The sequence below is a fragment of the Sitophilus oryzae genome, unplaced genomic scaffold, assembly GCF_002938485.1.
Source record: "Sitophilus oryzae breed Bouriz unplaced genomic scaffold, Soryzae_2.0 scaffold_637_pilon_pilon, whole genome shotgun sequence".
NCBI lineage: Eukaryota > Metazoa > Arthropoda > Insecta > Coleoptera > Curculionidae > Sitophilus > Sitophilus oryzae.
Window position 1 is genome coordinate 1,225,822 of NW_022147237.1, and position 22,941 is coordinate 1,248,762.

General features: G+C 30.4%; 1 protein-coding gene across 1 annotated transcript in view; it reads right to left on the minus strand.

Moving 5' to 3' along the window:
• Positions 1-22,682, minus strand: part of LOC115887752 (calcium-activated chloride channel regulator 1-like) — a 68,897-nt gene extending 46,215 nt beyond the window's left edge. The window contains exon 1 of the mRNA XM_030907239.1: positions 22,060-22,682. Within this exon, the coding sequence (XP_030763099.1) occupies positions 22,060-22,215 (156 nt within the window). The 5' untranslated portion in view covers positions 22,216-22,682. The remainder of the gene's footprint in view (positions 1-22,059) is intronic.
• Between the last annotated feature and the right edge of the window lie 259 nt (positions 22,683-22,941).

The following is a 22,941-nucleotide window of genomic DNA, read 5'->3' on the forward strand; positions in this document are numbered from 1 at the left end:
AATATAATTATATTACATTTATTGTAAATATTTTTCATGTATTATAAAGTTCGGTCTGTTTTTTCTAAAGTGCCGATTGTGCTGATTTTTTAAGCAATTTGTGGCTTAGTTATTTGACATTTTAACCTTCTTTTAAATTAAAAATTAAAATTCCCATCTAGCTACTATACGAGGGAAAATAAAATGTTTTTATTTTGGTGAAAGTTTAAAACACCCTGTGGAGTAGTATATTAAAGTAAAGAACTTAAAAACCACTTTATTCTCAAGTTGCATCTTTTTTCGCTGGTTTGTTTTTTTTGATACATAATATCATTAAATTTTTTTATGGTGGTGATATTCGCTTTTGAAGAAAACAGTAACGAATTAGTTACAATTTTAGCATTAAAAACATGCCTTTACTTTTGTCCCTAAGGATAAATAATGAGAATGAGTACTTTTAAAGTTACAGTTCAGTATATATTGTTGCCATGCTTCCATATACCTTCTTATAAAATGGTGTAAATAAATCGTGTTTTTAGGGTTCCGTACCCAAAGGATAAAAACGGAAACCCTGTTACTTAGACATCGCTGTCCGTCCGTCCGTCTGTCACAAAGGTCTATCTTATGAACCGTTATAGCTAGACAGTTGAAATTTTTACAGATAATGTATCTATGTTACCGTTATAAGAACAAAGACTAAAAACAGACTTAAATAAATGTTTATAAATAAAAAAGTACTTTCATTAAACATTATCTTTTAAGTAAGAATTTTACATAGAATCTTTCTAGAAGAAGTCCTCGGTGGCCCCGTGGTTAAAGCGTTAGGATTTTACGCTGCTATGACGCTGGAGTCGTAGTAAGGCAGGTTCGAATCCTAGTCAAGGCGACTTTTTTTAATCGTTTTTTTTAATTTTTACATATTTTTACATCTTTGTTTTGACTTTTTACATATTTATTATTGATTACTACAATTTTTAGTAATGTGTTTCTTCATTTTTTTTTAATAACTTATACTCGCATTCAAAATTTCAGCTAAACCGGAAAAAAAGTTTATATATATATATATATATGTATATATATATATATATATATATATATATATATATATATATATATATATAATATAGTGTCTAATTTTGTATAGATAATGAATGGTACGGAACCCTTCGTGCGCGAGTCCGACTCGCACTTGACCAATTTTTACAATACTAATACAATAAATACACTATAACCCCAATATGCCACCCAATGTACAAATTATTCAATTTACTATGCTTACTACATCGTGAAATAAATATAATTCTATAAATAGTGTAACAAATTATATGAATACTGACAAATTACAGACCCATCCTTGTCTAGTGCCTGTGGAAGTTTCTAAATTAACTATGAAATTCTAGTAAAAACCAGGTACGGTATGAGGTTTGAGGTTTACGATATAAGCTTCTAACGATTTCTTTGGGCACACTATTATATTTTGCCTAAAAACATCCAATCTTCTTTATATGTGATCGTTATTATTTCGGATATTTAAAAGATATTAAGCAAAGGTCATTGGACATAATAATTTGTAAAACTAAGCCGTTTACTTCAGAATAAAGGTCTTTAAGACAATATTATAAACAAACAGCTGAAAGTTTTTGTGAAAATAATGAGAAAAGTTTTTTCCAGGATAGTTATAACAAAATGAAACAGATGTATGCTTAGCTATTTGTCTTTCTCAAAAACTTTTTGGATAAATAAAAATAACTTAATATAATAATTTTTTTACTCAGATGTAACATACTTTTTTATAAAGTGTTCTTTTAGTAATTACCTTTAGATGTTTTAAATAGTTTTCCTTTATTTTTCTTTGTTTTGTTTCTGTTTCTGACGACCGGAGATAATTTGGTCTATTGAAATGTTGAAAATTTCGTAATTTTAGATTCTATGCTGTAATATTTTGCAAAAGATAAGAATAAATCAGGAAATAAAATAAGGAATGTTCAAGATCTATTTCAAACGAGACTTTTTGTCGAGGCTCTTTAAAAAAGTAAATTTTACTTCAAAAAACAAAATTAAAAATTAAAACATCTTGTATATCCGTTCTAAAAATTATAGAAGCTTAATTTAGAAAATTTATTTTTATTACAAACGAATTAAAGTACTTTTAAATCGATTTAAATGACGTCCCCATCTTAATTTTTCATCGTTAATGATTTCTTTTGATACAAAATTGCTATTTTTGTTATGGAATAATGGGACCAGTCTGAAAAGATCGTCCATTGTTGTTCTTTTCGTAAATAAAATTCGATAATAGCAGGCATTATCGTGGACGCGACTACACCTAAATAACCGGTCTCGAAAATTGTGTTTTTCGTACGGCAGACGACCGAAAAATCTGTAATGAGTCCGTAATAGCAAGTGTCCGTCACGTGTGGCCCCAGCCTAACTCTAGACTATACACCATATATACGTTATTTTTATTTAATAATAAACAATATCAGAGCCCCGTATTCTACCTGGGAAAATAATGCAGCGTAATAAAAATTTTATAACGTAATAAATTCATTTTGTATGTTAATAAAGTTGCACGTCTAAATTTTCGTTTCCGTCCGTTGCAAATATATTACTGTTTTTTTTTGATGCAACAGCGCACGATATTAATTTATGTTGAAAATGTAGAATAAATCCGCTATATTTTATTGTCATTATTAAAAAACAATACTAGAAATATGCAACGTATTTTCATATATTCAGAAAAATGCATTGCTTGCAAAATTTTTATAGTGAAATATTTCAGTATCTCAGGTTTTATGCATTTTTACTTTATGCTGTTTCGTCTAAATGAGTTTTTAACCATGTTAGGTATGCTGCACATTTAGGCTAATTTTGAGTTATAACAAGAGAAACATAGTTTCAGTCTGAAATTTTCAAAAATAACGTTATTCAAAACGTATAAAAATATAATGCATAGTAGACTCAATATATGTTGTTTTATTTTACGTTGTAGCTTTTTTAATAATCGCTGTAACTTTTTTGCTATGGAAAATTTTGTATTTCTATGAAAACATTTCCCAAGCACCATTTTACGTAGAATTTAACGGTTTAAGTATAATTCTTTTAAAATTAATAATTTAAGAGTTATCAACAGAAAAATTGACTTTTTATTTGGGACACCCTCTATATTTTTAATTAACTGAAAAGAATTTAAAATTACCTTTCCAAAAATATAGCACACTTGATATTTTGTTATATTAGCCCCTTCGAAATTCGACAAGAATTAGAAATACTTAGCAGTTATGAGAGGGTATCTTTCACCCTACTGAGTTAATGAATTCCGCGAGAAATGTTCAAAAGCTGCCCCGTCTGTCCATAAAACAGAAGACGGTCGATATGTCGAACACCTGTAGCAAAATCTCATGTCTTGGTTTGCTATTTATTTTTATTGTTATTAGATATAGTTTAAATGTGTTGATGTTGGTTAAATATATTTTAAATTGTTATAAAATTCTGCATCTCTCATAGCAAATATTATTTTCGTTTTAATTGATACTCAGAGCTAAATTTTTTTTTGCATTACAGCCGGTGCCGTTCGAAGCCTACTTATTTAAAGCGGGCGAATTTTTATATACTCTATATCTCGAAGAGGAATCGAGCAAAATATGAAATGTGTTATATTTTTTAGAAAGGTAAGTTTAAAATTATTTTCAATAAATTAAAAATATACAGGGTGTCCCATATAAAAAATCAAATTTTCTGTTGATAATTCTTAAATTATTAATTTAAAAAAAAATATATTTAAACCATTAAATTTTACGTAAAAAGGTGCTTGTTAAAAATGCGTAAAAGTTTGTTAAAAATGCATATTTTTGACAACCAAACCAAACACCCCGTAACTCCGAAATGGTAACAGATATCGATATGCGGTTTTCACCATCATGTTTTTGACAAAAATTGAGCTCCAGACACCGATATTAGTTTTTGTCTATCTCCTATAGAAAAGGGTGTTTCCATTTAAAAGCGTCGAATTTGACCCACCATGTACAGTGACTTACCAGCGAAAAGTTATTCCACTATTTCCCTCGATTTTTGAGCGAGATCTACCACACGCTGCACAACCACCAATTTTACAGTCTTTTTTTATAAATCCCATTAGTGTCACTGTTAATTTAAATTCTATGACAAAAATAAATTCCTTCTATATTTACTACCTCTAAGCAAATCCAATTGTAGTATAAATTATAAATAAAAATAAAGACAAACAAATCCACACAGTTATGAATCAAATTCAAATGTTTCAATTGAGACGTCAAACAGAACTGTCAAAGATGGGGACCTATGATGTCGATTTCTTCCACCATGCATGAATATATGAATAATATTATAATCCTTCCTTAATATTTTTATTCGAAACCACTACTACAACAATTATTTTTTATTGTTTTTTTTTATATTTTTGTCTATACTTAATTATAAATGTTTAAATCAATTATTATTTATAGTACACTAAGTTTTCATAAATGTCACCAAAACGAAATCCTTTTCTTCTAAATAAAATTCACTCCGGCTTAACTGAAAAAATAAAATTTAAGCTCTCCGATAAACTGAAAAGATCAGGTGCCCATCATCGGCTCAATGGACTGTGGGACACCGAACAGAAATATCCCTTTCTGTAAAATATTTTTCACACAGGTTGGTGCCATTGAGACCACTCGAATTCAGGTTACCGTCCCTTTATGTACCTGAAATATTCCCACGCGGGCGGGTACAATAGAAAAGGTGTTCTGTAACACTGTGCGTACGATATAAATTTTATGAGATTATAGTTTTTGAATATTAAGAAAAGAAAAGAATGAGACAGATTTGATGTCCGGATTAAATGTCTGTGAATCGTTATGGATTTTGTATTTAACTTATTAAGAATGTTTTTTTTTTATAGGAACTGTTAAAATTGCCTTATATCTATCAAAAATAGTAGATAAGATAGTACTTTAACCGCAAGGGTAGATTAAATGATACTTTAACAGCGAGGATAGGTTAAAAACTTTATTTCTTCTCGCACGTTTTTTAATTGCTTCCATTTTTGAAAATTTTTGTATCTTTTCATAAGTTATTCGGGATTTAAATGGAAGTAGTTTGGATATGGCGTTTGTCGCCTCAGCCTGAATATCTGTTGGTAATTACTTATCTCGTTTTGATCCATTTCTGGCTCCAATTCAATCAGCAATCGACACGAAAGAGAATTAAAAAATATTGACTCAAAACTGACAACTAAAGAGACAGCTTTATTTGTTTGTCAAATTACATAGAAACCAACGCTAACCCAGCACAATATTTTTTCTACTCGTAATAAATTCCTTGAAATAATAATTTCTGAATATTTTTTAAAACGTAACTCGCTATGGAAAATAATATTGTTTTATACACGACGATAAAATTGCATTATCGTCTCCCGAAATTAATTCACTCGCGATTTCATCGCACTTGGGAGGGACTATTTATGTTTGATTCTTACATTTAGGGATTTTTTACTGCTTGTCAAAAATAATTAAGATTGGCCAATCTGAATACATTATTGTTTCAGTGGCGTATTGTATTTTTGATAATAAGTAATTATATTAACTATTAATTTTAATTATTAATATATTTTGTTAACAATTTTATCAAATATCGCCCCTGATAAATCGGAATTGAAGGATATTAAAAATCCATCATGGTCGCTATGATTTTGTTGATATATATTTGCTTCTTTGGTCTTTCTATTTGATTTGGTTTGATATAATAATAGTAAGAGCATAAACAAGTCTCATAATGATTGTTTCAATTATGTAAAGTAAAATGATATATACTCATAATTCGATTGATTACTGATAATAAATTTGAAACTATGGACATATATAACTTCATTTCCAATTTCCAATACTGTATGCCATCTTTACGATGCACACGTTTCAAGTTTACTCATACTCGGGTCGGAATGTTCTACTCTCGATAGATATTAGACTATATAAAGTTTGTGTTTACCCCATCTCGTATTGGATCATTTTACCACTAATTGAAAAGATGACTAGTTATACAAAATATTTTACTCAAATGTAAAGACAAATAACTCAGCAGTAATTGATATAATATACTACGTGGAGTAAATAAAGTTTTTGTTTCATTTTTGTATAAAGTAAATGAAAACTTTCATCTCGTTCAACTACTTGCGCTTGTTTGATTTTCAGTTTCAAATTGTAAAGGAAATGTAGTTTATTTTTCAAGCTGGAGATATACCTGATGTTGCCTCGTCGAGCGGGACATAGGAAATCCCATGTAAATTTTAATGGGGTCAATTATTGGCTTCCCTAATTATTTTAGAGAATAATTCTATTTAGGTTTATTGAAGAGCACTAAAACCCACATTCAAAAGAATAACTTTAGATATTTTTGATTAGTCCCTTTACGAGTTATCGTCGATTTCTTTTAAAATATTTCTCCTTTCTTATGGCCCTGTATTTACTAATGAGCACCAGTCAAGGTAAAAGATAACTGTCAAATGAAGTTGTCATTTAATAGTACCTAAATTAATAAGTTATTGAATATTGTAATAATACTATAATTAACCTTGTCATTGATTACTTTATTTTACTTTAATTCATATTGATTTGTATACATCTTAAAGATTTCCGATGTAGGAAGGAGTTTCCAATAATAATAAAGCACTAAATACGTAAATTTCTGAAACGGCAACTTCATTTGACAGTTATCTTTCACCTTGACTGGTGCTAATTAGTAAATACAGGGCCATAAGAAAGGAGAAATATTTTTAAAGAAATCGGCGATAACTCGTAAACGGACTAATCAAAAATATCTAAAGTTATTCTTTTGAATGTGGGTTTTAGTGCTCTTCGATAAACCTAAATAGAATTATTCTCTAAAATAATTAGGGAAGCCAATAATTGACCCCATTAAAATTTACATGGGATTTCCTATGTCCCGTCCGACGATGCAACACCCGGTATAGGTAACGTACTACTTCTAATAAACTTAAAATGCAAATTATATAACTCCACTGCTATTATTAGTAATAAAGTTCAATTGCAAACAAGAACAGGTGAACACATAAGAAATTAAATTGACGACTAGTTAAATTATAAATTTTTAATGATTATTATTATTGCACTGCACGTAATTTTTTGTCTCTTTAACTTTTTTCTCTCCTTTTAAAATACGTTTGTTTGTACTGTAACAGGTACTGTGAAGTACACATATCACCAGATAACGGACAGTTTTAATGATAAGCAATGTCACTGAACTTCACGCACGGTTAATTATAATTAATTTTCATTAAATTAGTTTTAAATTATGATGTTGTTACCTGGAAGTACGTCTTCCGACAAAACGTTTAAAGCAGGTCGGCACACACATAAATGTTTGTTTTACTACAGAACAAATATTTTCACAAGTTAGTACTGCAGTCGAGATAAACTAGGACCGTTGGAAACGTAGACTGTAAAAGAAACTGAGAATATATGAAATTTAATTATTATAGTAGTAAAAATAATATTATAGTATACTAAAAATCAAAACAAGAGGATGAGAATTTCAAAAGAAGCAATTATTTTGTAATAATCATTAAATGTCTTTAAACAATAATTATATAAAATTACTATGCCAAAACATTAGATTTTCAGGTATATCCATATAATTTCCTGTAATTTACTTACTTTTTTTACTACAGGCAAAATAACAATTTTGTTGTAAAACTGAGCGATCAGTCAATTCTCTAGACAGTCTTCCCTCTTAATTTGGTTCAAGTAAAAAAGTCTGTTTTTTCGTCTACCCACACAAAGTTTTACGTGATATATTTTGACTAGACAGGTTAAAATGGCAGGTGAAACTCTATGTTTAGGCGGGCCTTAAGAGATGATTTCTATTTTTTTATAAAACTGAAGATAAAAATAAAAAATCACAAAAAAAGTTAATAATATAAAATAAAATAATAAATAAAAAGAGAGATAAAATAACTAAAGAAATAAAACATTATTAAACATACTTACATAGGTTTGTTCAAAGATCTTTTAACAACAAAAATTATGAAAATTGATTGGAATAATGAAAAAAAAAATAAGAATAAAAACATCGATTGTTGAAGACTACACGGGAAAAACAGCTTTGTCATTTTAATGGAGGGCTTTGATAAAAATTTACTGTGGAAAATGCCATATGAAATATAAAACCGCGGATATCTGCGAAACCGTTTAAAATTTCGAAATACTCTAAATGCAAAAAATGTTCATTTTTTAATTCTCCATCTATTGAAAGAATAATATACAGGGTGTTCCGTTTAAAAAAACGGAGAAAAATTATTTTATATCTTAGAAAGTTTGGCGTAGAATTTTGAACATCCTGTATGATTTACGATTTCCATATTTATAGCAAAGTAAGTACACACCATCTAAAGTAAATATCTAATATAGTTTTGATTTCAGGACAGTTCTTGTATTATTAATAATTTTTTTAAAAAAGGCTGAAAAATATATAATTTTTATTTATTTATTGATATCTCTAAAATTAACGAAATATATTAACTCATGTCTTAGGATTAAGTAAAGTGATCTAAAAGGAAGCCATAAATGCAATAATATACAGGGTGTTCCATTTAAAAAAAATCATCCCGATCCGCTCACACTTTTTTGAGCCACCCTATAGAAGTTAAAATATTTTCCTGAAATACATCCTAGGAAATACTTTAGTTTTGCACTTAAACAAAATTCACAAGTTTTTTTATTCTAGGAGCTACAGATGCCCGACGCACTATTGCCGGACCCTGTATAGATATTTGCAATGTGTAGCTATCGTTTATGTAACCATTTAAAAATCACACACGTAAGTAAAATATCTAAATAATAGCAGAAATAAGATAGTTGTAATTAGGTAGTACAATATGATCGATTAAGTGTATAACATATTACCTAAAATCATCAAATGTGTTTCGTTAGTTAGGAAAGATATACCGAGAAATTTGTAAATTCTAAATTCAGTGGTTTTTTACATATTATAAAAATATTGTTTTATACATGTTTCTTAATAGAACAACAAATCTATTATAAACTTAAACTATTGTTGGGCGATTATCATTATTTCCTGTCAAACTAACTCTCGCCATAAACGTCTTTGGAGGAAGACGATACACCCAAAAATGTTAAAATAAAACACAATAAGGAGACCGTTCGCTTAACGTAAGGAAGTCGGCTGAGTAATGAACCTTACCTTATGGAAGACTTCGCCCACAAAGCTTCGCCTTTGAATACTAATGAAATCGCCGCCGCTGAAAGCAAATCCGTTATTGAAACAATTATGGGGGAAGAGCTTTACTTATTTCTTCGAATAACGAGCCCAACAATTGCAAAGAAACTTTATTTTTAACGTTATTAAGCAACAACTTTCTTTATCTTTCGGCTTTTATCGTTTCCCCATTGTTTAAAAAAGTATAGTGTGCGCCAAAGTAAAGTTTTATATTATTATGGTTTCATAAAAAATATTTCTGAGGAAATCTCCGTGCTATACCATAATTGTCCAAACCTTTGTTCTTGTTTTGATTTGTAGTTTTATATAGTAATTGCTTACTTCAAATATTTAGTGGTCTAACAAAAATCAAATAGGTAATCAAAAATCAGAATGTCAACGGCATATAGACATGACTCTAAATGAACTTATTGCGTCTTTTTTAATAATTTTTGTATTATTTTTGATTTTCCTTTTTGATGATGCTGAGAGACATCCCAAAAACCGTAATAAGTAAGTACTAACCAAACCAATAAAATTTAAATAATTTCCAGAAAATTTCAAATTATTTTTTCGCAAAAAAATTCTTACAGACCCTGTATAAAAAATTGAGATTGCTGAAAAATTTCTTGAAGCATTATAGCGGATTATATTTACTATGTAAACAACTAACACAGTTAACTATGCTGTATAAAATATCTACTCAAAAAATTTGCCGTGGATTCTAAATTGAAATGCAAATTTAATTTTAAAAAAATACAAAAAGGATTGGAACTACCATTAATAAGGTATCCAATAATAAATGAAACTAAAGTCACCAAATACTATAAATTAAAAGGCATAAACATGTTAGTAGTATTTGGAGATGACAGTAAGAAAATAAAAAAAAACACAAAATTAAATTAAATTATAATAATAGGAAGGAATTTTTTACTCAAAATAAAGAAATAAAATAGTCTAAAATAAAGAAATAAAAAAGTTTCCTGATAAATAATTTATATTTCAAACAACAGACGAAAACAAGTAAACCCACTTTTTGTAGATATTTTATTAAAAAAGAAAACAAATCCAAAATATAATAAAGAAACGTAACATTATGATTAAACTAAAAAATGTTTTAATAAAACTGTTTTAATTTCAATTTTCTAAAGCTAATTTTCTATTATTTTATGGAACATTATTTCCTGATGTATAATAGGAAATTTAACTAACCGTTACTTTGTAATACACAGGTTGTTGCACAACGCATAGGGAAAATTTTGCACTATTTTAACCAACGTAAATTACACACATTATTTTAAATATAACACGGATTCTGTACTCGCATTCACTAACTTTTTATTGCGCGTACAGAATTAATGTCATATAAATGTTTTTGCAATTATTAACAACTTTAAAGTCATTCCCAAAATCATAATGAGAAAAAATCAACCTTTCAAGCATTACTTTTTTAAGAAATTTCCTTTTTTACTTAAAAATTGTAGTGCATTGGGAAAAAGTTTAGCTATAAATCACTGAAAGCCGACGTGACATTCACGGCGAATTTTTAGTACTATTGGGCATAACATATTTCCTCAACATGTTTTATAGTGTTGTAAAATGGGGCGAAACTTTATTTCTCGACAGTTTCGAAAAGTAAAGAAACATGTCATTGTTGGTGTTGTTATTTTTCTTGACTAGTTCAGAAGCAAATATATAAAGTAACATTTTAAACAAGAAGTAGGTGGCATTTTTGGTGAGTTTTATTCTTTATTTCAGACGCAGGAAAATAAATGTTTTTATACGCTAAGTAAAGTTTCAAATAAAATTGTACCTTTATAGAGTAATAATAAGTAATAAATAAGTATAATTAAAGTAATAATGCTTGAAAGACAAGTAGATTAATAATTTATAGTAAAGTTAAAAATGAAGGTAACAATATATACAGAAGAACGCCATGGCATGTTTTTTATGAAATTTGTATCACTAAATAGGGAGAGAAGATCTAATATGTTCGAAATAGGCCCAATAGCCAATATGACATAAACATTCACGAGTCCACTCGGTTTGTCCAAAGATATACATCATCGTTTCAAATTAATTCAAGCTCCTCTTTGAAATGCAAATCAACCAACATATTCCATTTAGCGGTATAAAGCTGCAGCTAGTTCGCAAGTAATTGAACAGATGGCGCGATGGTTTTGACATTGTCGCTGTATTAAAATTCAATATCAGTAATAAATCTTCAGTTAAGCTGAATGCAGTTGGAGAGTGAGTTAAACTTATATTTTTTTATGAAATCTATGAGTAAATGTTAGTATTATATTATATTTTCGATATTTTAATATTTTATCACCATTAACTACATCTTTTATATGTAAAACAAAAGAAATATGAAATTAATAAACCAAAGAAATATTTAAAAATATACCGATAATAAACTGTAAGGCTTATTAGAAATCACATTAAAATAATTAGTAATAATGACTAGCTAGTTGATTAGCATAATTAATTTTTAATACTTTTTCTTGAAACCATGATTTCCTGGTTAAATAATGATTAAAACCAGACAGAAATAAAAATATTACAACCAAAACAGAAGCAATGTTATGACATATTAGTTTTATGATAGACTGGTATTTTTCTGTAACTACATATAAAAGGAGAATCATACCATAACCAATTATGAAACTAAATATACAGAGTGGTCCGAACTGTATTCCGGAAACATATTCTGCAGATAAAAATAGGTAAAAAAATTCTTATGAATGTATGTTCTAAAATGCTCAGTTTCGGAGATACAGGGTGTAAAAGTTTCATATTTATTTTCGATTTTTTCTAAATAATTTATGAAGTAAAATCAATATTTGGATGAAAACTGGTGTCTGGGAGTTTTTTGACATGAGAAATTTGGGATTTTGATGTCAATATGACTCCTACTTGTAGAGGCCGCCACCTACATATTTTTTAACTGGTTTAAAGAGTAATAAAATAGTAAAAAAATATAAATTTTCGACATTTTATTACGTAAAAAGGGTCTCTTCGTAGAAATCGCCACGAGTAATAGTTCCCGAGATATTTGGAATCGAAATTATCAATACCTATAATCATTGACATAAATTAAACATGTTGACTAAACAGTTATTAGACTGAAATCATAAATTTGAAATGTTTTTGTGCGAAAAGTTGAACAGAAACTATTTTATCATCATTTTTTGGCAGAAAAATTTATAATTAATTTAAAGAAATGATGATTTTCCTAATTTATTATTTTAGTATCTACGTATCTACTGTCTTTATTTTTTTGTCAATAATGACATGTATTGACTATTTCCATTTTAAATATCTTGAGAACGGTTGTTCGTAGCAATTTTTACCTAGAGACATTTTTTACATAAAAAGTCACGGAAATGTATATTTTTTCAATCAGTAGTTTTATACAGGTACGGACAAAAAGTTATTACTCTTCAAAACAGTTAAAACGTGTAGGTCCCCTATAAATAGGAGTCATATTGACATCAAAATACAATTTTCATGTCAAAAAACACACAGACACCTATTTTCATCTGAAATCAATAATCAGAGGAACAGAGGTTATCTATACTTCTTTTATCCCTCTAAAATAGATAACAGAGATGAATAATAGAGGTTCATTTCGTTCATAGAATTTATATTTGGTGTATATGCCAAAAAAGTCTTTGTTCTCAACCAAATTTTCAACAGATTAAAAAGGGCTAGATATATATAGCGGATACTCATTGTATACCTCTTTCTGTATAAGTAATAAAATATATAGTAATCGTGAGCACGTGCTATTGTGCCTTTTTAAAGCAGCTGTCACGGACGTACCGATACAAAATGATATATCACGATTAAAGCGACAAAAAATCGACGGAGCTCATTGAAATTAAGCTTTCCACTTTTTAATTTAATCGAAACTACCGGTTTTACCGAAAAAAGTTCCGTTAAGCCCTCGATTAGCACGGGTCCTACATTTACAATTAAATAACTTGTCCTCGATCACATTTAAATACGAAGATAAGTCTCTTACGCTGTCGTACGGAAGAAAGTGTGATGCTGGGTTCCCGTTACTTCTTGGGACTTGGATGGTACTGCTGCGGTACTGCGCCGCGGCGAAGGTCAAAGGTGTGCAGTGAGAAAATTCCTCGTTTAATGCGGCTCTCGGCTTGATTATTTGACGGGCCTAATGATGTTAGGCTGCCACGGTTTGGCCATGAAAACATTGCATTTTGCGTAATTAAGGCTCCAGGTACTAACTGCGCTCCGTGTTCCCAGCTAGAGAATTAATTTTATCGACATATAAATAAAGATAAATTAATTTGATTCGTAGAAGCTTACTTCTAAAAACTATCTTGGTCTATATTTTTCACTGTGTTTACTTCTAATAGACGTGTAGTAGTAAAAAATTAACGTATTCTTTCTATAACTAGTTACATTTGTTCTTCTTCAACTATCGTATCTTAACGCTCTAAATAATCCATAGGATGTCATTCCATAACGCTTTCTGAGGTTCTTCTTCTAGCAGGACTACGTCCTCTTTGGATTTTTTCCTCCATAATATTCTGCAGTCATTTGTATTTAGGACCATGTGCAAATATTCTATTTTTTCCCTTAAGGGTTTCATATATTTCTTCCCCTTTGTTCATACTGAGTAGCACTTCGATATTTGTAACTCTGTCGACACAAGAAATTCGTAACGTGTGACGATAACACAAACTTTCGGAAGCCACCAGGTGTTGATTTCGGTTGTTTTAAGTGTCCATGCTTCGACACCATACCCTAAGGTTAAAAACACATATCATCGGAGTATTCTTGTTCCTAAGCTTATGTCTCTACTGCAAAGAAATTTATTTTCGTGTTTTTTGTAATAATCATAAATGTTGTTTTCTTCAAATTCATATTCAGCCCACATCATTTCCAGAATATATCTACTCTTTGAAATAAATTCTGCACTTACATTTACATATTTTTTAATTTTTTTTTGTTTATTGGCTTCTTACGACGCGACGGGTGTCCAAACCAAACCTGAAACTTATGCGTTTCTGTTGGTTACGCAAATCGTTTTAAGAAAAAAAGCCGCTGACAAGCTGATCTCTCTAATTGAACCGATAAAGTAGATGATTCACGCTTTTCTTGAACCATCTCCATCACATCACTTTGGTGGACTTCAGTATCATCATCTTCCAATTCATTATCACTCTGAGTCCGCTTTAGAACATCAGATTCATAAAAAAAATATAAATCAATAAATATATAATGACAAATTAAACTAAAATGTGTATATTTTTTTTCGATGTACTACTATGTGTAGTAGTTCAAGTGATTTGTATAGTAAGTTTTCTTCTCCCAACAGTGATTCAAAATAACCAGTGGCTCATTGTCATGATCACTGTTTGGTTATGGCCAAACCTAACCTCATCATGTAAAATATTCTTTCAAAACTTTTTTATAATATCAGGACTGAGATAGATGGTTCTAAGCTGCCCTTTGTAGATGTAGATGTAATTTGTATGGGAGGGAGAAGTTTTTCCCTTTCTGGAGTAATAATAACTCATCATACAGTCTCAGGGTTTTGAAAAAAAGCCAGTATATGGGATGGTTTTACAGAGCTTAGTTCTCCAACCCCGATATCAGTCGTACCAAGGTTTATGGCACGAATGGCTGTCGTCTCGGCGCACTCAGTGATGAAATGTTTTGATGTTTCCCCATTTTCCCCACAGAATCTGCATTTACCGTTGTTTATTAGCTTCAATCTACTAAGGTGTTAATTGAGGAGACACTGTCCTGTTAGAAACCCCGTGACCATCCGAAGATTGTTCTTACTTAAATCAAAGAAAATTTTTGAAGCTGCCCCTATATAAATTAATAAAAAAAGGTATTAAAATAACAAGCTTTTAATTGTCAGTTTTTTAAGATTTCAGAAATATTATTTTTTTATTTCTATTAGCAAAGGTTTGGCTTGTTCACAGTATACAGTGGTTTAGTACAATTTATATTTTATTATGCAAAACACATTAACATATATTATGAAAAAATTTTTAGGCGATTTTCATACTATTGTGAGTATCTCATCTATGTTATAAAGTAAAAATAAAATCTTCATATAAAATAATGAGTAAAAATCATTTATTTGATGTAATATGTGAATATAACTGTACAGCAAAAAAAAATCCGTAATATATAATCATGTAATTTATAATATTCATGGTAAAAAATTTCTCATATGGGTAAACGTTCGCTACCTCTCTATGCACTTGACCTGCTAAGTAATGTTACGCATGGTTGCCATGACGATATATAGATTGTATTCTTTCAGCTGAGGCTTAATACGGTGGGGTGTACGTTATGCACTAACTTTATTGCTGTTGAACTGAAAAATAAAGTTTTATCGTGCGGACGTTACGTTCCAAACATAAAATACCGGAAAATAGATAAATTATTATTTATAAACACATTAACGAAGTATTTAGTGTTTCCTAGTTATCAATTTTGAAAATAGAAAATTGTTTCTCAAAAATACTAATTAGAAAAAACATGATTTATCTCGAATGGGGCATTTTTCTATGAAAATCATTGTCCGGGATACCATTAGGAATCCGAGCATAGCGCGCTTATCAACGAAGCAGTTAAAATTGTTTCACCAGGAAAGACATTTTTAATGGGTTAGGTTTAGAACCATTTTTATATCCATTTCTTTATCCGAGCCGCAAGAATGTTAAGTGCCACAAATGGCTCGGGTTACATATTTTTCTACGCGGCGAACATATTTTTCGAACGTTGTTCATGGTAAAATGGATTAGGTTTTAGAGGAATTGAATTTTTTATAGGCGCGGGGCGAAAAAATTCGATATGTTTGAGAGAAATTTTATCGCTGCATAGTGCATATATAAGTAATTGTTTATATTAGGTGTGCAATTATTAACTTTTTAAGCTTCATTTAGAACCTCGCAATTAGTGGTTTCAATTAGCATAGGAGTTTGTTTCTGTAATTTTAATTTAACCATTCAGAACCTCAAAATTCGCGGTAGGAATTTTTAATTAGTGGAAAAAGTTTTAAAACTTTTAACTTTTCCACTAATTATAATTAAAAATTTGCTACACGAATGTCATTTTGGCCTTTGATTATCATCCGTCAAGACAAAATTTGGTTTAGACATCAAAATTTGATTGTTTTATAAGCTAAATATTAGATTTTCTCTATGGATACGACTACCGCAAGCTGTTGCTAGGATATTCTATTCATTTTAATTGTATTTGATTGTGAATGATCGTAAACTAAAAGAATAAAGTGTAATTGAAACTAATAATTTATTCCACTAATTGCGAGGTTCTGAATGAAGCTTTACTGTATGCCAATTAATAATTAAAATACTTTTTTTTTCAAAAAGATACAGTTTCCGCCGAATTTTGACATACTTTACGAAGATACTTTACATATAAAACTAAAATGTATACAAAACACAATATTGTCTCTCAAAATAACTGGGGAACTTGGGGAATGACAATCCATCATAATTTATCGAGGTCAATCTCTAGATGTCATTTACTAAATATTGACAAAAAAAATTTCAAAAATCGACGTTAATTATAAAAAGATTAGAAAAGGAAAGAAAACGTCTCCAAACCTAGAAATCTACTTCCAATTTTTTTCCAAATTTTAAATTACCTACACAATTTAAAAATCATTTTTACTAAATATAAAAATCAATTACAACTCTTTTAAGGCTAACTTGTAGTAAGCGCCATTAAAAATAAATAATAAAATCATAAAACATAAAACTTAAAGCAGACTTTCTTAACTTAAATAACGTAGGCATGTTCAGAATGAAATTATACTGTTGATCACACACAATTTTCATTATATTTTTGTATTCTTTTTGCTTTTGTCCCTTATATAGGTCCATCAATCATTTATAAACCTATCAATCTATATAATATTATGATTGCATTAATCTTATACCTGGCTATGTATCCTCCAGCATTATAAGTTTCTTTAGTATTCATTTTTGGCATAGAGCTTAAAAGCTAAAGTTTAGAACTCTTTAAGTTAATTTTGATAAAAGACTACAATGCTGTTTCAATAATGCATTGAAGAGCAGTGTTAAAAAAACAATACCTACAGATAACTGGATGAATTCACAATATTCAAATATCACTCGATTATCATTTACTCATTACTGCCCTTGTATTTTTGCTTGAAATATCGAACAATTTTGAAACATTAATAACAAATCATTATTTATTTTTAATGTTTCGATTTGACGACTGTTTTACATTCGATTTGATGACTGTTGTCTTTATTACCTTTTCCTTTCTTAATTCAATATCATTGATTTTTAAACAAAGACAGGTCTTTCATTTAACCATGCAACTAATTAATCTTATTTTAAAAATATCTAACAAATGACACACATATGATATTGTATAATAATTTTTCATGTTCTATATAAATGAAACTCTGGTTTAGATGATACCCCAAAAGTGCAGAAAAATTCAGTTCATCAAAAAAAACCATACCGTGACAGATGCTTCTAACTTTACACTTTTTCATAGTGTATCAGCCTTAATCAATTGACTAAAAAGAAAATAATAAAACATGTTTATATCAACCCATTTATTCTTTATACAAATGAATTAGCATACCTTATTACACAAATCTACTTCCTCGCATATTACGAAAATGAATAATTTACCTCTCGCGGCCAAATTTCTATCGAATAATTTTAGCCCGCCCTATTATTGTGTGTTTCTGTTGACGCTGCGAATACCCCGTTATTATCATTCGTTATTCATGAATACCGTTTAGGAAATTAACAAACTCGTGATTAACGAATCGAAGTAATTACTTAATGTCGTTTGTATCAAAAACACAACAGCTCCGCATAATAATTCGGATAAATTCAGAAAATTTGGTTTTCTCTTTATAAATCGATTTTTTATGCTGTAGTTACGGAAAAAAATATGCGAAACTTTCTTAAAAAATTGAATTTTTACGGCGGGCCATAACCATTTCGATGAACCAACAAAACGACTTCACGCAAATTATTTTGGTTCCGATTTTTTCCGGAGATACTCGAACACCAATTTACACAAAATACCGTTTATTTATAGGAAAAAAGAGACCTAGAATTTATTTAAGGATTGTAGTAATTGCCGAAACAATGAGCATCGGAATTAGTAAAAATCAACGGAGCGCGGTGATGCAATTGCCGGAAGACTCGCCGAGCTGGTTATTTAAACAGAAATAAAGGATTGACCGGACTTTGTCACACCCTGTACACAACGGAAACGCGTCTGCCAGGAAAGAGGAACTGAGGCCATTATTAGTGCTATAACACGGTTAGTGGTTTTAGTACTACAGAAATTTCCGTGCGGTGATTTTTTGGTACTTGTAACCTATTGAAACACATTAAGGGGATTTTGCTTATAAATTCTGCATTAAAAGGAATTGATTTTATATTATTAACTATCGCCCAAAACTTTTGAAAATATTAGTCAATGGTTCTTCAATATTCAGTCTTATTTCGCCTATACAATAAATAAAGAAATGAATGTAATTTTATTTTTTGGATAATATATAATATAAATGATTGATCGACCTATAAGGGACACAAGCAAAAAGAATGCAAAGATATAGTGAAGAGTGTATGCGATCAGAAATATAATGTCATTCTGAATATGCCTTTGTCAGTTAAGTTAAGGAAGTCTGCATTAAGTTAATATATTTCTTAAAGAAGTTTGCTCCTTTGTTATTTTAGAGTTTTATGATATTTACTATGGTGTCATTATTTAATTTCTTTATATACTTTGTACCAAATGTTTTATGCTGTATTATTTCTAAAGTTATTTTTTTTAATTAATACGATTGAAAAAAAAAGGCGTCAAAGATGGCTGGCAAATGGCAATCGATAGTAATTTGGAGGTCAATCCCTAGACGTAATTTAGTTAGCCCGTACTCTTTTTTAACGGTGCTTACTACCAGTTAGGTTTAAAAAGGTTGTAATTTATTTTTCTTTTGAATAAAAATTATTTTTAAATGGCGTAGGTAATTTAAAATTGGAAAAAAATTGGAAGTAGATTTCTGGGTTTGGAAAAGTTCCATCGTTTCCTTGTCTTTCTATAATTAATGTCAGTTTTTAGTAAATTACAAGATTAGCTTCTCTATCTATGAAGCAATCCCTATGCAGCAGTTTTGATGGACGGCTGTAATTGAATCTCGACTATCTTTTATTAGTATGTAAAACTCGTAATGCTTTGCCTCATAGTCATAAATTTGAACCTTAAGGCACTTCCAGCAAATAAATAGAGCCTTTAACATCAGGTGGTAAGGATTTGGCAATGCGCAAACATCATATTTCCCTAAAGGACTACAAAACCGTTGAACACAGATTGCTTCATGCAACACAAAGTTTAGTTAAATTAAAAGTTTGAATGATATAGATTCGGCAGTACTGAAACTTGGATGTAAGTCCACAAAGCTTGGTGTAACTCAAGATCCGACTCTTTGAAAATGCCCGAACTACCCATCAAGCAAAATGCAAGCATTTCCTCTAACATATTATTTTTGAAATCCACCTTGTTATAAAACTGAATAAAAATTGAAGGAAGCTATTAATTCCTATAAAAAATAATGACATTACATAATTCAATATCGTAGACGATCAAGTAATTATTGAAAAAATATATATTGCCATAATTACTAATTATTTGCACTGCAAACACCACATAGTTTTTTACTCTCGATACATTAATCCTCTTACTACAATCTTAGGCCTACTACAACATAATTTATGTTTTTAAAGTTAAAAAAAACGAATTAATAACTACACGTAAAAGCAACTACAAGAAAAATTGATTAACTCGGTTGGAGCGCATCAGGGGGATTGGATAATTTACCTCCCATGGCGAATTTTTAATTGTATAGACGTAATGAATGTTTTAGCGAATAAATCGCTGCTTTTTAATTCCGACTGGAAGTAATTCCCTCGCCATATTTTCCGCGAACATTTTCAAAATCGGCTTCATTAAGCGCACCTGTTTTTTACCGAATCGAACCCAAAGGTTTTCGCAATATCCGATAAATAACCTGTAACTTGTTGCATTTGTAAAGCCTCGTACATGTAATTTGTTAATCATCGCTAATGAATCGTTTTTTTATTCACCGAGGAGCTTAAAAGTATTCCTGTAAAAATACCTCTGAAATTAAATGGATTCGCTCTTGCATGCACCACATCAGAATTCAGAATTTATGGTAGAGTCTTTTTTTTATTTTAAATTTATCCGTTATAGATTTGTTTGATCAATAGGGCAGCCACGAAAATAGAATAAAACAGGTACCCCCTTTCTGTAATGTAAGAAGTTATCGAATATCTGACTGCTTATGCATAAGGGCTTTAGAAACTCTGATGTATTCTACTGGTACCCATACCGCTATAATACTGACGTTGTAGCTTGACAATCAGATTCTTTGAAGTAATGAACACAATAGGATTATGAGCTTCACTTTAATAAAATCGTTCAATTAGGTTTAATTAATGCCTTAATTGGAATAATCATTTCATTAAGCTAGTTAAGCTTAAACTCCATGATAATTATTTATTATTTGCGAACCGTGCAAAAAAGAGTTAAAGAAATGCTTCCTCTATATAAGAAGACATGCTCCTATATAAAGCCACCTGTATCATATGAATATTTTTAACCTTTTATAGCTTGATGGTCGCTAAATCGACTACTTTAATTTAACCAACTAATCAGTCGCCCAGTTTGTTTCCTATTCTTATTTCTATGCGCGCCTTAGTCATTTAATCAACCATATCTATACGTAGGCCGAATTGGCGTGAAAAGTTAGTGTAAGCAGTTGAATATTCTACCAGTGAGCAATGGTGACACTGAGTTTGCTGTATATCATACAGGTAATAATTGTCGTCTAAACATTTTCTATGCAAATTTTGTGAGATAAAAATTTAAAAATATAGAAACCAAAGTATCTCTGACGTTTATTTCTTTTTATTTAGTGCACCAAAGTTACGGCTCGGGTGATATTATCTAAAATCGTTAACATATCCTGTGTATTTCGATCATTTCTCATAGGATGCGAGTTTCTCGAAAAACAAAACTTGATTTACTTGATTTGGACATATTTTTGAGTAGAGATCTAACAGAAATAATCAAAATGAACTTACACTTGTTTCTTACATTGGATATGACACATACAGTTTATACATTAGATCTTATGATATTATCTATGTGCTTTAACAGTCTCTGGTTGAAAAAACGTTAAAAATTTGTTAAGTTTTTGAAAAATTTTATTAAGAAGATATGCTGCCTTTGAGCTAGTTTATATATTTTTGAAGTCAATTTGATAAAACTTGAAAACAACTAGTACTGCCCTATAAAGCGTTAATAAAGATCTCAATGAGCATTCTGCATTAGCAAACCAGAAACTACAGATCAAATTTTCTGTGTCTTTGACAGAGTGGCCCACAGAAAACAGATCGATTATTTAAAAGTAACTGTCAGTGGCAGTATCGCAGATTGTGACTTTGTCACCAATGAAAAACATGTAACAGCTATTAAGTAGTTACAACATTTTTCTGGCATAATCACTGAAGAGCAAAAACAAAAATAGCAAAAAAAAACACTAATCGCTACCGTTTCGCTAATCACATTAGCATCATCATCAGATGATTAAAACTAAGTTTAAATTTTCAGTTTTAATCATCTGACGATGATGCTAACATGGTTCTGTACTGTGTTCTGGTAAACTGGTGTTTTATTTTGGTATTTTTTATTTTCTATTCCTCAGCTGTTATAACAAATGAAGCTTACCTCTAAATTTTCCAAAATTATTCTGCAATCAGATTCAGGAACATTATCAGCGATCTTGATGACCAATTCTTCATACGCTCCGTTTTTAAGGTCCAAGCAGGTGACGATACTGAGAAGACACAGGTTGAAGATGATGGCAGACGTCTTCAACTCCATCGCAGAAATCAGCTTCTAGTATTTTTTTCAGTGAAACAAAAAACAGTTCGTCAATGGTAAACTAGGATTGCATCTTCGACCGTTGGTCGTTCTCGCTCCAAAAATAACCACGAAAAAATCCAGTCACTTTCCAAACTAAATCACAAAATCCGACTGAGGAGCCGGTGTTTTCTGTTGTCTTATCGATTCCACCGGGTAACCACGGATACTCAGCCGAATATCAACAAAACAACTGCCGATGACGTTCCGCTTTGGTGAACAGTTAGAGCCACGTAACTGGCGGATGGATCGGCGAAAGAGTTCAACAACACGCCGGCAAACGGTGCTTGCGAGCGGATGGCGTCAAACTGAGGACTGTGCGAGTTTGAACGGCCGAAACGCTGTGCGATGTCGTAGTCGCGCGAAGACGGACTGACTGGTGTGACTCCCACTACTCTACGGCGGCAATGCAGGATGCATCTGATGCGTTTTTACGGTAAAGCACGAGTTTTGAGTAAGTCAGGTAGCAGGCGCTCGAGGGGTCTTCTATCCCCACCACTGGTCGTGCTCTTCTTCTTCCTATGTGTGTACGAGTGTATGGCGCGCTGGCGATGAGAGGTCGAGATGAATTTTGAAAAGTTTTGGTGAAAGTGCCGGGATTTGTAGTTGTAGGGAAGAGACAGAGTTGTTAATAGCCAACGCTGTAATAGCACTTATTTGTAGTTATATACTTATAATTGTAAATAA